Source organism: Mya arenaria, chromosome 11 (genome assembly GCF_026914265.1).
Source record: "Mya arenaria isolate MELC-2E11 chromosome 11, ASM2691426v1".
Lineage (NCBI taxonomy): Eukaryota > Metazoa > Mollusca > Bivalvia > Myida > Myidae > Mya > Mya arenaria.
In genome coordinates, this window is record NC_069132.1 from 20,547,385 (window position 1) to 20,566,520 (window position 19,136).

Sequence of the window (19,136 nt, forward strand, 5' to 3'; positions counted from 1 at the left end):
ATGTACTTGTCACAAGCCAAATGCGGAATGGGCATGCCTTTGGTTCTCATACAGCTTACATGTACTTGTCACAAGCCAAATGCGGAATGGGCATGCCTTTGGTTCTCATACAGCTTACATGTACTCACCACAAGCCGTATGCGGAATGGGCATGCCTTTGGTTCACATACAGCTTACATGTACTTATTACACGCCATATGCGGAATGGGCATGACTTTTTTTATATTTATCTCACATGCGCTTTTCACAAGCTGTTTGCGGAAATGGAATATGTACAAATGTACAACATTTTTTAACTTGATTCATAAATTCATTCATGATCTTATTCAACCTTGGCGAAACCATGCAAATGCTTTTTGAACCGCAGACTGATATTCCATCGTAAAATTCTCTTACTCTAGAACACGTAATCACGAAACATTTACTATCATGCTTGCTTAACATTGAACTTTAAATCGACATAAAATATTACTTCAAGCGTTTTTGAATATCTTTTGTTTGGTCCTTCGATCCACTGCGTTGGTCTGTCACCTGCATTGGGTGGTTTAAACTTTAATATTGAGTTTGTATTGTTTGATGCGTGAAGTCAGCCGGACAGTCGGAAAAGTTTTCCAACCGGAGCAAGCATTTTCTGGTTGGATATTATTGTTCTGGCAGATTGTAGATAATTTCCGGCCGTTTTTTTTTGAGGGGTTGGGGGCTGAACTATATATGATTTTTATCTGGCCGTGATTTTCGGTGTTATATGGTGTTGTTGACGACGAAGAACGCAAGCGCCAGGGAGTGATACGCGTCCTTCCGTTTCCAGAAAATGGAAGGTGATGCCTGCTGGCAAGGGATGTTTGGCACTGCATCATAAAAAGTATACGGAAATGTTAGCTACAAATTGGAAACCGATATGGCAATTTCTTTGTTTGCAACGGAAGGAGATATTCTGGTGTATGTCTGAAATATGAATTCCACCTACAGCCATACGTATTTAGTCGCTATAATACAATCAGAACTGTATATAAGTATCACAGTTGTTGTACTACATAGAAACACCCAAAACACCAGATCAACCTCTGTCGTTTTGTGAGACGCAAAGTTACTGTTTGTTCAACCATTATGCAGTTGAAAAGGGTTGCAGAAACCTTGCACTTAAAGTTGTTTTGCGAACCAGCCTCTATTTTATCACCCAAAACAGGAAAAAAAAGATGAATTGTGCTCACGATTGGTTAAACAATAGAAATGCGGTTACTACCTATTTTGGCAAATTTTGAAATGCACCCATTATTAGAAATGTTAATAATATAGCTTCCTTATACGGTACAGTCACGACATAATGTTTCCATGACCTCTGCAGTAAACAAAAATATTTGAAATTTCGATGTTCGCCGAAAATGTTTGAGTGTAAGACCATCATCAGCATCGGCGAGTTATTCTGCTATTGCATGTTAATATGACAGATGTGCATGTTACCTGTCAATCAGAAGACCCCGCCTCATTCTACTAATGTATATAAACCATAGGTAAAAGGAAGTATTACAGTTGGTGCCCGGAATACCTTCAGACTATCATCGACCAAAGCAGAATAATGGACAAGAGCAGTACCTCTGCGATCGGTACTTGTAGGAAACTTGGAGTTGTGGGGATACCGATCAGCAAGGGGCAGGTTCGTCTCTCTTTACCGAGTATGTTTTTTTAGTTCAGTTGCCGCCTTTTTGTTAACGCCAGATGAATAAATTCATTTTCACATATTTTTCTACTGTAAATCTTACACCAGAGGCGGAACGGCACAGAAAAAGGACCGCAAACGCTCAGGGATGGCGGGCTGCTGGAGCGCCTCAGAAAGTTCGGCTGTGAGATCACTGACCACGGTGACGTTACCTTGGATTGCATTGACGACGATATCCCGTATGGAAACGTTAAAAATCCCAGAAACATTGCCATGGGATCACTCCGGGTAAACTAGTAATATTTTTTTTTTTTAATTTAACAATTATTGTCTCATTGGTGAGACAATTGATTCGAATTCTTAGTCACAATTACTGTAATTAAGCGCCAAATGCGCACTTTATCGGTCTTATGTTTTATAATTTATGCCACTAAAACTCACCAGGCGGCCGACGTGGTGGAGAAATGTCTGCGTACAGAGGGTCGTTGTCTTGCCATCGGCGGAGACCACAGCATGGCTATCGGCACCATTATGGGACATGCGCGCGTCCAACCGGATATGGTGGTTTTGTGGATAGACGCTCACGCCGACATCAACACGCCACTGACGTCAGATAGCGGGAACATGCACGGCATGCCCTTAGCGTTTGTTGCGGAGGAACTTGCTCCCTTTGTACCCCCTTTGCCTGGTTGGGAGGGAATTCAACCCTGGTAGGTGACGCTTGCAATTCTTACTATCAATGTTTATCGAAATAAAAGTAGCCTATTGTCATGAAATGATCGCTGAAAACAAATGCATGTACATCACAGTTTTATATGTTTAACGGTGATACACATAAACAACTGCGCGGATACCGCATACGATCCTACAAAAATGTTCAAATCAGTTCACAGCCTGTATTAAACAGGATATACTGTATAGTTTGCATATTATATGTGTACAATATCTTATCAAAGACGTATAAATACGCTCATTCTGCAGCATATATTATTTGAAGGGAGAATAACAATGAACGTTGTGTCGACCAGCATGGTAAGACTAACGTCTGTAAGCGTGGTCCGTACGGAAATGATTCGAGTATTCTCTGTTAACTTCCTTCAGCAAAAATAGCAAACCATGTTATGGCAATAGTGTAAGTATTTCTTTTCTTTTTTCAACAATATAACGTGTATGTGTCATGACATGTTGTGTGTGTTATTCCAGCATCAAGGTTGAGCAGATCGCATGGATCGGGCTGCGTGACGTGGACCCTGGTGAGCGTAAGATCATCGAGAAGTTCGGTATGAGCGCCTTCAGCATGCACGACGTTGACAACAACGGCATAAAAGGAATACTTAAAAAGGCGCTCGATGCTGTAGACCCATCGTGAGTAGTGAATACAATGCTGTCTTTTACGAAGCCGCGTTCCGTGTACTAAGGTAAAACACGGAGTAAAACACGTCGAAACCATTGGTTAGCACAACATGTATGTATTAAGCATTACGAGTAATCTGTTAATTTGTTCCTCAGAGGGACGAAACCAATCCACGTGAGTTTTGACGTTGACGCCATGGATCCGACGCACACTCCGAGCACCGGAACTCCCGTCGGCGGCGGTCTGTCCGTCCGTGAGATGTGCTTTATCGCGGAGGAACTCGCCCTCACGGGTGCGCGGGTTTAAGCATATCTATGTCTGGAAAATATCAATTAACATAATATAAATTATATTTGTTTTCTAAAATAACAGTCGTTGCTAAATTTCCAGAGCGGCATTTACAACAACAATCTTTATTTTAAGTTTAACGGCCAGACTTATGACTCTTTTCTTGCATCCCTCCAGGCCGGCTGACGATGCTGGACATCGCCGAGGTGAACCCCAACATCGGGGACCCGAAGGACGTTAGCCACACCGTCAGCTCAACGATAGACGTCGCAACTCACTTTTTCGGCCACCGCCGCCAAGGATTTGTCCCCGCCAACTAAGAAATTCCAACAGTCGTCCTTCGGAGAAACTCGGTCATTAACGGGACAAAGTGCCCGTGTTGAGCTTTTGTGACCAACTGGTGTCTGTATTTAATAATTTCTTTGGAAATCTCTAGCCTGCCAACTATATCGTGTTAAAGACAAATAAGAAACACTAAATACTACCAAGAAATATACCATAGGTGCAACTTTGAGGTACTTTTCCTTTTACGAAATCAGACACGATGTTGATGCCTAAAACATGATTTTGTTTAGACTTTTTGAACTACTTATTTGACAATGAATGTTAAGGAAGTTATATTAATTAACCAAAGCAACGTCTCTCTCGTTGGCACGATGTTGCGCAATCTCGAGTGTATCAGTTAAAAAGCAAGATTTTTGCTTCAATGCGTTTGCATAGATAAGTCCGATGTTAAAATTATAGAAGAATAACTCTGTTAGGCATTTTTAAATACAATTTACATGGTGATTGTGTACTTAATAAGCGAATATTAAATGGTGTCAAGAAAATAATGTTATTTCTGATGCACAATTCGGTTTTATACGAGGTCGATCTACAGTTGATGCACTTTTAATTCTTCACTCATTTTTTTCAAAAACTTAAACAAACATTTATATTGCTGTTTTATTGACATGAAATGTTGTTTTGATTCCATTTTATCCAAGGGGTCCAACGTACGCATTTTTACTGGTGAATGAGTAATTTAATTCCTACTGAGAAGAACGCTATAAGCCGTATGCTTTCGTTCCAATCCATTTCAATATTATAGACTACTTGTGTGTGAACATATTCCGTGCAGTTTATAATTTTTTTATGTTATTGTCCAAGGTCAAAGTTACGTTATGTACAGGGAAGTCGAACTAGTATGGATTGAAGGAAAACAAACACCGTTTGAATGAAAAACGGGCATGTATTAAAATGCCATAAATATTGCTAAGTTATTCAAAAGGTAATTTAGAAAAGTTGTCCGCATTCTGATTGGCCTGTACCGTCACGTGGCACAAAAAGGGTAAAATTGATTGGCTCCTGGGATAAATTGCCCGTATGGCTAATTCCCGAGATATTGCCTAAATCCCGTGCCACGGCCGTACAGAAATAAATTGAACAACGGCCATAAATAATTTTATGTTTGCATAAAATTGCATATATGTTGAAACAAGTATGTTTAAACCAAGGGTTCCAACGTCAATTCTTTTTACTGAATTTTAAGTGAGGGACATGTTCAGTGCGGAACAAAATGGCGGATTATTTGGGTATTTTTGTGTTTTCGGGGGATATGACATGTTTAACAGGTTAATATCACTGTTGTCAATAAATAAGTAAGCCTACCCGGAGGCCAAACGTGTAAGCTCCTCGCTGTTTTTACCTATGTTTTTACAGGCCTTTACAAAAAAAGTTATTGAAGGTATAAAGATAGATTATTTCATTCCTCCAAATTGAAGTGATGAGTGTAAATACATGTATATCAACATTATAGACAGTAAATAAACATTAATGAACATGTCATATCATTCAGCAAGTTTAACATATTGAAAGATTGTTTGTTTACAAAGTGAAAATATAAAAAATATAGCATGGTGTACGAACCTTAGGACCCGTTCATCAAAACTCAGAAATGAATTCTCTGGGTATGTTTTGCATATTTTAAATAATCAGATTTTTAATTAATGAGTAACCGTTTCTTTGCAAAATCAATGACAACATTGATATAATGTAGTAAAGGTGCGTAACCCAACTATCGAATACGCATGACCGATTCATTACTTATAGCCTCCCTTTCTATACGTATACATATAATTCAGCTTTCAGTTGAATAAAAAATGAAATCAGTTGTGTAAGTCTGATTGTTTTGTATAAAAAAATATAAAAAAAAGGAATTTCTCATACATGCAGTTACAATATGAAAAGTATTGGAAAGGTGGTGTACTCAGTACTGGTTCAACCCAGGAAAGTTGTATCCTGTGTATCGGTGCTTTACACCGAGCACGTTAAAGAAACAAGAGGTCTCTTCGCAAAGAGCTAAGGTATCGCACCCGGATCTCTTGTATCTCGCTCTGATTCTTCAAGTCTTCCAATGTCTGGATTTGACTGTGAATTACTGTCACTTCTATATCATGTCACTAATGGCATTTAAACACAATTTAAGTCGTGAATGCGTCACGGCGGGGTCAAGCCATAATGCAGCCAATGGGCGCGGGCAGACCTTAACAAACTCAAATAAACTACATTTAGAATGTCACGAGATATACAAGTTGCAGAATGACGTTGTGCGCGGTAAATTAAGATTATAATTTAAGTGTTATGGCATATTTGTTATTGCAATAAATATAAAAAAATATCAAACTGGGGGTTAAAAAATGTCTAAAAGGTGAAGAGAAGTCATTCCGATTTTTGTATAAATATGTTGTGGTGATATTTAGATAACTAGATTCATTTTACTTTTATTATTATGCTAAAGCAGTTAAAACATCTTGAAGTTAAAAATGATTTTGGAAATATATCATTTTTTTATAATTATTGAAAATGTTTAAAAATACTTTAGTTGCTTCTGAAACATACGGGCCCTGTTGTACTTTTAACTTTCCAGTACAGTTTGTTTATTTTGTATATTTGCTAATGTTCAATCATGTCAATTTTATTTTAAATATCATAAATGCTTATACATGTATTTGGAAATGAATACCAATAAACTTGCTTTAATTCCTCTGAATGTCTTTTCTTATATATGATCCTGGGCTGATATTAATAAAACATCTTAAAGTGACTCGCTCATGTTTTGGGACCAAAAATTAGTTTTCCCGGTAATGCATCTGAAAACACTTATTTTACCATTATTTAACTCTTACAAGTATGATATCGAAATTGCAAAAAAATACAGTTATCGCATTAAAAAAATATTTTGGTGTTTTAGTGGGGTTTGAACCCAAATCGGTAAAGTAAAAAAATAGAAAACAGACGGCTAGTCCACACAGCCACCGGGACTTTCACAACAGTGGTGGCTATGTTGACCTGTTAAGGATACATTGATAAAATCACGTGGTAATGTCAATCAACCAATCACGAAACACCACAGCCGTAATTAATTTTCAATCGCGTTATAAACGCTAATGGAAATTGTGGTCTTCAAAGACGATATTTGAGCAAATATCAATATTTGCTGCAGGGTTCCAGCTTTTGGTATTTTTGTTTAAACACTCCTTATGATTTGACACACTTTATTTTGTAATTAAAAAAGTGCATTTTACAAACCATGAGCGAGTCACTGTAATGTGTAAGTCATTTCCTAACTTAAATCATTTTCTTAGATTAAGTACCTCGCTGGTCATATGATATAGTACCTTAATTATATCTAAAATACTTTATTTTCAATTATTTTATGTAATACACAGGCACAGGGCATGAATACGTGACCAAAATAGCACTGGTCGCCATTTACTGAATGAAAATTGGAAAGGTCGAACCTATAAGCAAAACAACTGTGAATTTACCTTAGATGTTTTCCAAATCTTAGAGTTTGTTTCATGATACATGGGTATCCAATCACCATTCAATGTCAGAGACCAGTCTGATTCCCATGAACACGGTTCAGATAAAGAGTGAATACCACGCTTGTTTGTTGACCTTTTTTTAGGCTGGGGGATGTATTAGTTTACTGTTGTGTACATCTGCTGCTACTACTACGACTACTACTACTACTACGACTACTACTACTACGACTATTACTACTACTACTACTACTACTACTACTACTACTACTACTACTACTACTACTACTACTACTACTACGACTACGACTACGACTACTACTACTACTACTACTACTACTACTACTACTACTACTACTACTACTACTACTACGACTACTACTACTACTACTACTACTACTACTACTACTACTACTACTACTACTACTACGACTACGACTACGACTACGACTACGACTAAGTACACTCACTATCAGTTTGTTAATGAACCAAGTGCAGGATGAGAAAATAATAAAAGGGCCAGAAGAAAACTCCTGTGTTTCAGACAGAATGTTACGTCCGATCCATTGTTGAAGGAAACTTCATTTGTTTTTCAGACTTTATAACTTCTTCTTACTGCATCTACGCCTACGGTACAATCTACATTCAGCATTTTGGTAATCATGGCAAAGTTCATTGTATCATGTCGTGTTATGTAAGGATGTGCAATGAAAAGCAACAAATCATGTATATAAATATGTTTTGTGTGCTATAATTCTTTTAATGATCTTTCTTCTAATATGCGGTTTAAAAATTGAATTGATTGAAAAGAACAAACTTCCGAGTACAGTGACAAATCAACGACCGATAATTCATTCAAGTTACACTACTAGCTATAATGTGAGCATTTTTTTTTTTTATCATTCGGCTTGGCAAATATTGCCAATCTATTGCAGTAACGTAAATATGCAAATATCTGTGACTGCTTTGACTTCCTTTCACCAAAAGCTTTCTATCAACTGTTGTTAAAACCAGTTTAAGGTTTAAATATGCTTTTAAACTGTAATTAAAGGTGCACTGGGTTTTTTCCAGATAACTGTATATGAACATAACACTGATTGTTTAGTTTAACTATTGTGAGTAGAGTTGTACATTAGTTCTTGCTAATAAAGTGCGACCCGTTTGTACTTCAGCATATGTAAGGCAACATAATAACGTTATAATATTATTTATTGCGTTTATCAACCAGTTTAATGTAATCTTTAATATATCGGTCTCAATAGGTTATTACCTTAGCCTAAAATAAAAGTAACAAAACAAAGGGAGAACGGCAACAAAGAAAACAGCAACACAGAAAACAGCAACAAACGCAACAGCAACACAGAAAAAAGCAACAAAATAACAGCAACACACAAAGAACAATATCACAGCAAACAACAACAAAGCAAACAACAACACAGAGAACAGCAACAAAGAAAACAGCAACGCAGAGAACAACAACACAGAGAACAGCAACACAGAGAACAGCAACACAGAGAACAGCAACACAGAAAACAACAACACAGAGAACAGCAACACAGAGAACAGCAACACAGAGAACAGCAACACAGAGAACAGCAACAAAGAAAACAGCAATACAGAGAACAACAACACAGAGAACAGCAACACAGAGAACAGCAACACAGAGAACCGCAACACAGAGAACAGCAACAAAGAAAACAGCAACACAGAGAACAGCAACAACAGCAACACAGAGAACAGCAACAAAGAAAACAGCACCAGAGAAAACTGAAACACAGAGCAAAGAAATATAGAGAACAGCAACACATAAACAGAAATATAAAAAACAGCAACACAGAAAACAGCAACAAAGGATGAGCGATACAGAAAGAACAAAACAGAGGTCAGCAACACAGAAAACGGAAACACAGAACACAGCAACAAAGGATGAGCGATACAGAAAGAACAAAACAGAGACCAGCAACACAGAAAACGGAAACACAGAACACAGCAACAAAGAAAACAGCAACGCATAAAACAACAACAACACAGAAAACAACAAAACAGAGACCAGCAACAAACCCGTTACCATCCCTTGACTAAACCTGATATCCGAACATGATCAACACAAACCCGTTACCATCTACTGACTGAAACTGATATTCGAACATGATCAACACAAACCCGTTACCATCTACTGACTGAACCTAATATTCGAACATCATCAACACAAACCCGTTACCATCTACTGACTGAAACTGATATTCGAACATGATCAACACAAACCCGTTACCTTCTACTGACTGAACCTGATATTCGAACATGATCAACACAAACCCGTTACCTTCTACTGACTGAAACTGATATTCGAACATGATCAACACAAACCCGTTACCATCTACTGACTGAAACTGATATTCGAACATGATCAACACAAACCCGTTACCATCTACTGACTGAACCTGATATTCGAACATGATCAACACAAACCCGTTACCATCTACTGACTGAACCTGATATTCGAACATGATCAACACAAACCCGTTACCATCTACTGACTGAACCTGATAATCCAACATGATCAACACAAACCCGTTACCATCTACTGACTGAACCTGATATTCGAACATGATCAACACAAACCCGTTACCATCTACTGACTGAACCTGATATTCGAACATGATCAACACAAACCCGTTACCATCTACTGACTGAAACTGATATTCGAACATGATCAACACAAACCCGTTACCATCTACTGACTGAACCTGATATTCGAACATGATCAACACAAACCCGTTACCATCTACTGACTGAAACTGATATTCGAACATGATCAACACAAACCCGTTACCATCTTCTGACTGAACCTGATAATCGAACATGATCCACACTTTCCGGTTTCTACAGATTGATGACATATTGAAAACATAACTAATGTTTGTTTCTTGACTATCTTTCTATATCGAGATCAGAAACAAACGAAATGCTGTGATATACCATATACAGTCGAAACTCGATGGCTCGAGGGACCGGCCAAAGTACTTCGAGCCTCGAGAATATCGAGCCAAGCGGGATTGCTGTTTTTGCAAATGACAATTTCATAATATTCTATATCACGCCTCTAGCGCGATTGGTCCAGAGCTAGACACGCGGTGACCCCATATCTACCAACATTGGGTAACGACCAGTCACGCGGTGACCGCATATCTACCCACAGTGGGTAACGACCAGTCACGCGGTGACCGCATATCTACCCACAGTGGGTAACGACCAGTCACGCGGTGACCGCATATCTTCCCACAGTGGGTAACGACCAGTCACGCGGTGACCGCATATCTACCCACAGTGGGTAACGACCAGTCACGCGGTGACCCCATATCTACCTACATTGGGTCACTAACCGTATATCGTACCAAAATGGCGTCTTTTTCCCGATTCCGATGAATAAAATGAAAATTCCCCTCGAATTGGATATATTCATGTACATCTGACGGCAACGAAATAATGCTTTCAAGATAATGATGCTTTTAGTGGCATTAATCATTGTACTCTTTGTCATACTATGAAACTTGTCATTTACTACACCAACTGCTTCCAGCGTTCGTTCTTGGTGCAGACACGTAGTTTCGTTATTTTATTTAGGTGTTGTTATAGACAAGTTTCACTGAATGCATACGCAAGCATTCACTGTTTTATAGTTCACTTGTATAAGCAAGCATTGACTGTTTTATAGTTCACTTGTATAAGCAAGCATTCACTGTTTTATAGTTCACTTGTATAAGCAAGCATTCACTGTTTTATAGTTCACTTGTATAAGCAAGCATTCACTGTTTTATAGTTCACTTGTATAAGCAAGCATTCACTGTTTTATAGATCACTTGTATAAGCAAGCATTCACTGTTTTATAGTTCACTTGTATAAGCAAGCATTCACTGTTTTATAGTTCACTTGTATAAGCAAGCATTCACTGTTTTATAGTTCACTTGTATAAGCAAGCATTCACTGTTTTATAGTTCACTTGTATAAGCAAGCATTCACTGTTTTATAGTTCACTTGTATAAGCAAGTATTCACTGTTTTATAGTTCACTTGTATAAGCAAGCATTCACTGTTTTATAGATCACTTGTATAAGCAAGCATTCACTGTTTTATAGATCACTTGTATAAGCAAGCATTCCCTCAGTATTCACTGTTTTATAGTTCACTTGTATAAGCAAGTATTCACTGTTTTATAGTTCACTTGTATAAGCAAGTATTCACTGTTTTATAGTTCACTTGTATAAGCAAGTATTCACTGTTTTATAGTTCACTTGTATAAGCAAGTATTCACTGTTTTATAGTTCACTTGTATAAGCAAGCATTCACTGTTTTATAGTTCACTTGTATAAGCAAGCATTCACTGTTTTATAGTTCACTTGTATAAGCAAGTATTCACTGTTTTATAGTTCACTTGTATAAGCAAGTATTCACTGTTTTATAGTTCACTTGTATAAGCAAGTATTCACTGTTTTATATTTCACTTGTATAAGCAAGCATTCACTGTTTTATAGTTCACTTGTATAAGCAAGCATTCACTGTTTTATAGTTCACTTGTATAAGCAAGTATTCACTGTTTTATAGTTCACTTGTATAAGCAAGCATTCACTGTTTTATAGTTCACTTGTATAAGCAAGCATTCACTGTTTTATAGTTCACTTGTATAAGCAAGCATTCACTGTTTTATAGTTCACTTGTATAAGCAAGCATTCACTGTTTTATAGTTCACTTGTATAAGCAAGCATTCACTGTTTTATAGTTCACTTGTATAAGCAAGTATTCACTGTTTTATAGTTCACTTGTATAAGCAAGCATTCACTGTTTTATAGTTCACTTGCTCTGGTATAGATTTAAGCACTTCACTGTTGCCATGTTGTTTTTATTGGCCATTGTAAAGTGAAACTAGAAATATTATTGGCCATTGTTAAGAAAGACAAATAAAGGAGTATCGAATACGATCTTAGGTTTGTGGTTGTATAAAAGTTGAAGATTTTTTTCGCGAACGATTTTCCCAGAAGAGTTAGACAGATGATATTTTAAGGCTTAACACAAGAAGAATGCTAAAAATATGATACAATTCAATATCGATCTGACTGACCGCTAATGCTATAGGTCAAGATCACCCTGCGCCGCACTGGACATAATTAAGTCAAAAAATCTAAGCTTGAAACCAGTTCAGTATCCGAATAAGTGTGCAAGCTATTGTATTAATTTGCTTATGTCAAATACTGTTGTATTGCATTGCACTTCGATTCCCTGGGTAACCAACGCTTATATAAGTGTGGTCAAATATGCAAACCACCTGTCAACACTAAACGACCGCTGGTTTACCACGGCCGAGTATCTTTTTTTCCGACGCACACTCCGAACACCGGAACTCCCGTCGGCGGCGGTCTGTCCGTCCGTGAGATGTGCTTTATCGCGGAGGAACTCGCCCTCACAGGTGCGCGGGTTTAAGCATATCTATGACTGGAAAATATCAATTAACATAATATAAATTACATTTGTTTTTAAAAAAAAACAGTTGTTGCTACATTTCCAGAGCGGCATTTACAACAACAATCTTTATTTTAAGTTTAACGGCCAGACTTATGACTCTTTTCTTGCATCCCTACAGGCCGGCTGACGATGCTGGACATCGCCGAGTTGAACCCCAACATCGGGGACCCGAAGGACGTCAGCCACACCGTCAGCTCAACGATAGACGTCGCAACTCACTTTTTCGGCCACCGCCGCCAAGGATTTGTCCCCGCCAACTAAGAAATTCCAACAGTCGTCCTTCGGAGAAACTCGGTCATTAACGGGACAAAGTGCCCGTGTTGAGCTTTTGTGACCAACTGGTGTCTGTATTTAATGATTTCTTTGGAAATCTCTAGCCTGCCAACTATATCGTGTTAAAGACAAATAATAAACAATAAATACTACCAAGAAATATACCATAGGTGCAACTTTGAGGTACTTTTCCTTTTACGAAATCAGACACGATGTTAATGCCTAAAACATGATTTTGTTTAGACTTTTTGAATTGCTTATTTGACAATGAATGTTAAGGAGGTTATATTAATTAACCAAAGCAATGTCTCTCTCGTTGGCACGATGTTTCGCAATCTCGAGTGTATCAGTCAAAAAGCAAGCTTTTTGCTTCAATGCGTTTGCATAGATAAGTCCGATGTTAAAAATTATAGAAGAATAACTCTGTTAGGCATTTTTAAATACAATTTACATGGTGATTGTGTACTTAATAAGCGAATATTAAATGGTGTCAAGAAAATAACGTTTTTTTCTGACGCACAATTCGGTTTTATACGAGGTCGATCTACAGTTGACTCACTTTTAATTCTTCACTCAATTTTTCAAAAACTTGAACAAACATTTATATTGCTGTTTTATTGACATGAAATGTTGTTTTGATTCCATGTTATCCAAGGGGTCCAACGTACGCATTTTTACTGGTGAATGAGTAATTTAATTCCTACTGAGAAGAACGCTATAAGCCGTATGCTTTCGTTCCAATCCATTTCAATATTATATACTACTTGTGTGTGAACATATTCCGTGCAGTTTATATTTTTTTATGTAATTGTCCAAGGTCAAAGTTACGTTATGTACAGGGAAGTCGAACTAGAATGGATTAAAGGAAAACAAACACCGTTTGAATGAAGAAAGGGCATTTATTAAAATGCCATAAATATTGCTAAGTTATTCAAAAGGTAATTTAGAAAAGTTGTCCGCATTCTGATTGGCCTGTAGCGTCACGTGGCACAAAAATTGGAAAATTGATTGGCTCCTGGGATAAAGTGCCCGTATGGCTAATTCCCGAGATATTGCCTAAATCCCGTGCCACGGCCGTACAGAAATAAAATGAACAACGGCCATACATAATTTTATGTTTGCATAAAATTGCATATATGTTGAAACAAGTATGTTTAAACCAAGGGTTCCAACGTCAATTCTTTGACTGAATTTTAAGTGAGGGACATGTTCAGTGCGAAACAAAATGGCGGGTTATTTGGGTATTTTTGTGTTTTCGGGGGATATGACATGTTTAACAGTATCACTGTTGTTAATAAATAAGTAAGCCTACCCGGAGGTCAAACGTGTAAGCTCCTCGCTGTTTTTACCTATGTTTTTACAGGCCTTTACAAAAAAGTTATTGAAGGTATAAAGATAGATTATTTCATTCCTCCAAATTGAAGAGATGAGTGTAAATACATGTATATCAACATTATAGACAGTAAATAAACATTAATGAACATGTCATATCATTCAGCAAGTTTAACATATTGAAAGATTGTTTGTTTACAAAGTGAAAATATAAAAAATATAGCATGGTGTACGAACCTTAGGACCCATTCATCAAAACTCAGAAATGAATTTTCTGGGTATGTTTTGCATATTTTAAATAATCAGATTTTTAATTAATGAGTAACTGTTTCTTTGCAAAATCAATGACGACATTATGAATGATATAATGTAGTAAAGGTGCGTAACCCAACTATCGAATACGCATGACCGATTCATTACTTATAGCCTCCCTTTCTATACGTATACATATAATTCAGCTTTCAGTTGAATAAAAAATGAAATCAATTGTGTAAGTCTGATTGTTTTGTATAAAAAAATATAAAAAAGGAATTTCTCATACATGCAGTTACAATATGAAAAGTATTGGACAGGTGGTGTACTCAGTACTGGTTCAACCCAGGAAAGTTGTATCCTGTGTATCGGTGCTTTACACCGAGCACGTTAAAGAAACAAGAGGTCTCTTCGCAAAGAGCTAAGGTATCGCACCCGGATCTCTTGTATCTCGCTCTGATTCTTCAAGTCTTCCAATGTCTGGATTTGACTGTGAATTACTGTCACTTCTATATCATGTCACTAATGGCATTTAAACACAATTTAAGTCGTGATGGCGTCACGGCGGGTCAAGCCATAATGCAGCCAATGGGCGCGGGCAGACCTTAACAAACCCAAATAATCTACATTTAGAATGTCACGAGATATACAAGTTGCAGAATGACGTTGTGCGCGGTAAATTAAGATTATAATTTAAGTGTTATGGCATATTTGTTATTGCAATAAATATAAAAAAATATCAAACTGGGGGTTAAAAAATGTCTAAAAGGTGAAGAGAAGTCATTCCGATTTTTGTATAAATATGTTGTGGTGATATTTAGATAACTAGATTCATTTTACTTTTATTATTATGCTAAAGCAGTTAAAAAATCTTGAAGTTAAAAATGATTTTGGAAATATATCATTTTTTTATAATAAATTGAAAATGTTTAAAAAATACTTTAGTTGCTTTTGAAACATACGGGCCCTGTTGTACTTTTAACTTTCCAGTACAGTTTGTTTATTTTGTATATTTGCTAATGTTCAATCATGTCAATTTTATTTTAAATATCATAAATGCTTATACATGTATTTGGAAATGAATACCAATAAACTTGCTTTAATTCCTCTGAATGTCTTTTCTCATATATGATCCTAGGCTGATATTAATGAAACATCTTAAAGTGACTCGCTCATGTTTTGGGACCAAAAATTAGTTTTCCCGGTAATGCATCTGAAAACACTTATTTTACCATTATTTAACTCTTACAAGTATGATATCGAAATTGCAGAAAAAATACAGTTATCGCATTAAAAAAATATTTTGGTGTTTTAGTGGGGTTTGAACCCAAATCGGTAAAGTAAAAAAATAGAAAACAGACGGCTAGTCCACACAGCCACCGGGACTTTCACAACAGTGGTGGCTATGTTGACCTGTTAAGGATACATTGATAAAATCACGTGGTAATGTCAATCAACCAATCACGAAACACCACAGCCGTAATTAATTTTCAATCGCGTTATAAACGCTAATGGAAATTGTGGTCTTCAAAGACAATATTTGAGCAAATATCAATATTTGCTGCAGGGTTCCAGCTTTTGGTATTTTTGTTTAAACACTTCTTATGATTTGACACACTTTATTTTGTAATTAAAAAAGTGCATTTTACAAACCATGAGCGAGTCACTGTAATGTGTAAGTCATTTCCTAACTTAAATCATTTTCTTAGATTAAGTACCTCGCTGGTCATATGATATAGTACCTTAATTATATCTAAAATACTTTATTTTCAATTATTTTATGTAATACACAGGCACAGGGCATGAATACGTGACCAAAATAGCACTGGTCGCCATTTACTGAATGAAAATTGGAAAGGTCGAACCTATAAGCAAAACAACTGTGAATTTACCTTAGATGTTTTCCAATTCTTAGAGTTTGTTTCATGATACATGGGTATCCAATCACCCCATTCAATGTCAGAGACCAGTCTGATTCCCATGAACACGGTTCAGATAAAGAGTGAATACCACGCTTGTTTGTTGACCTTTTTTTAGGCTGGGGGATGTATTAGTTTACTGTTGTGTAAATCTGCTGCTACTACTACGACTACTACTACTACTACTACTACGACTACTACGACTACGACTACGACTACGACTATTACTACTACTACTACTACTTCTACTACTACTACTACTACTACTACTACTACTACTACTACTACTACTACTACTACTACGACGACGACGACGACGACGACTACGACTACGACTACGACTACGACTACTACTACTACTACTACTACTACTACTACGACTACTACTACTACTACTACTACTACTACTACTACTACTACTACTACTACTACTACTACTACTACTACTACTACGACTACGACTACGACTAAGTACACTCACTATCAGTTTGTTAATGAACCAAGTGCAGGATGTCACAGGGTGACGAAAATAATAAAAGGACCAGAAGAAAACTCCTGTGTTTCAGACAGAATGTTACGTCCGATCCATTGTTGAAGGAAACTTCATTTGTTTTTCAGACTTTATAACTTCTTCTTACTGCATCTACGCCTACGGTACAATCTACATTCAGCATTTTGGTAATCATGGCAAAGTTCATTGTATCATGTCGTGTTATGTAAGGATGTGCAATGAAAAGCAACAAATCATGTATATAAATATGTTTTGTGTGGTATAATTCTTTTAATGATCTTTCTTCTAATATGCGGTTTAAAAATTGAATTGATTGAAAAGAACAAACTTCCGAGTACAGTGACAAATCAACGACTGATAATTCATTCAAGTTACACTACTAGCTATAATGTGAGCATTTGTTTTTTTTATCATTCGGCTTGGCAAATATTGCCAATCTATTGCAGTAACGTAAATATGCAAATATCTGTGACTGCTTTGACTTCCTTTCACCAAAAGCTTTCTATCAACTGTTGTTAAAACCAGTTTAAGGTTTAAATATGCTTTTAAACTGTAATTAAAGGTGCACTGGTTTTTTTTCCAGATAACTGTATAAGAACATAACACTGATTGTTTAGTTTAACTATTGTGACTAGAGTTGTACATTAGTTCTTGCTAATAAAGTGCGACCCGTTTGTACTTCTGCATATGTAAGGCAACATAATAACGTTTTAATATTATTTATTGCGTTTATCAACCAGTTTAATGTTATCTTTAATATATCGGTCTCAATAGGTTATTACCTTAGCCTAAAATAAAAGAAACAAAACAAAGAGAGAACGGCAACAAAGAAAACAGCAACACAGAAAACAGCAACAAACGCAACAGCAACACAGAAAAAAGCAACAAAATAACAGCAACACACAAAGAACAATATCACAGCAAACAACAACAAAGCAAACAACAACACAGAGAACAGCAACAAAGAAAACAGCAACACAGAGAACAACAACACAGAAAACAGCAACACAGAGAACAGAGAACAGCAACACAGAGAACAGCAACACAGAAAACAACAACACAGAGAACAGCAACACAGAGAACTGCAACACAGAAAACAGCAACAAAGAAAACAGCAACACAGAGAACAGCAACAAAGAAAACAACAACACAGAGAACAGCAACACAGAGAACTGCAACACAGAAAACAACAACACAGAGAACAGCAACACAGAGAACAGCAACACAGAGAACAGCAACACAGAGAACAGCAACACAGAGAACAGCAACACAGAGAACAGCAACACAGAAAACAGCAACAAAGAAAACAGCAACACAGAGAACAGCAACAAAGAAAACAGCAACACTTCTTCAACACTGTTCTCAACAACACAGAGAACAGCAACACAGAGAACAGCAACACAGAGAACAGCAACACAGAGAACAGCAACACAGAGAACAGCAACACAGAAAACAGCAACAAAGAAAACAGCAACACAGAGAACAGCAACAAAGAAAACAGCAACACAGAAAAACAGCAACAAAGAAAACAGCAACACAGAAAACTGAAACACAGAGCAAAGAAATATAGAGAACAGCAACACATAAACAGAAACATAAAAAACAGCAACACAGAAAACAGCAACAAAGGATGAGCGATACAAAAAGAACAAAACAGAGACCAGCAACACAGAAAACGGAAACACAGAACACAGCAACAAAGAAAACAGCAACGCATAAAACAACAACACAGAAAACAACAAAACAGAGACCAGCAACAAACCCGTTACCATCCTTTGACTGAACCTGATATCCGAACATGATCAACACAAACCCGTTACCATCTACTGACTGAAACTGATATTCGAACATGATCAACACAAACCCGTTACCATCTACTGACTGAACCTGATATTCGAACATGATCAACACAAACCCGTTACCATCTACTGACTGAAACTGATATTCGAACATGATCAACACAAACCCGTTACAATCTACTGACTGAAACTGATATTCGAACATGATCAACACAAACCCGTTATCATCTACTGACTGAACCTGATATTCGAACATGATCAACACAAACCCGTTACCATCTACTGACTGAACCTGATATTCGAACATGATCAACACAAACCCGTTACCATCTACTGACTGAACCTGATAATCGAACATGATCAACACAAACCCGTTACCATCTACTGACTGAACCTGATAATCGAACATGATCAACACAAACCCGTTAC

General features: G+C 36.9%; 2 protein-coding genes across 2 annotated transcripts; both read left to right on the forward strand.

Moving 5' to 3' along the window:
- Nucleotides 1-1,494: 1,494 nt before the first annotated feature.
- Nucleotides 1,495-6,326, forward strand: LOC128207402 (arginase-1-like). Its single transcript, XM_052910290.1, has 6 exons — nucleotides 1,495-1,654; nucleotides 1,766-1,945; nucleotides 2,102-2,367; nucleotides 2,861-3,022; nucleotides 3,167-3,303; nucleotides 3,477-6,326. The coding sequence occupies exons 1-6, from the start codon at nucleotides 1,577-1,579 to the stop codon at nucleotides 3,617-3,619; spliced, it is 966 nt and encodes a 321-aa protein (XP_052766250.1). The 5' UTR covers nucleotides 1,495-1,576; the 3' UTR covers nucleotides 3,620-6,326.
- Nucleotides 6,327-17,081: 10,755 nt separating this feature from the next.
- Nucleotides 17,082-18,478, forward strand: LOC128208399 (putative cyclin-dependent serine/threonine-protein kinase DDB_G0272797/DDB_G0274007). The gene is given in 4 exon segments (XM_052911958.1): nucleotides 17,082-17,096; nucleotides 17,696-17,926; nucleotides 17,928-18,247; nucleotides 18,283-18,478. Coding segments are annotated over 4 exon segments (762 nt in total).
- The last annotated feature ends 658 nt before the right edge of the window (nucleotides 18,479-19,136 follow it).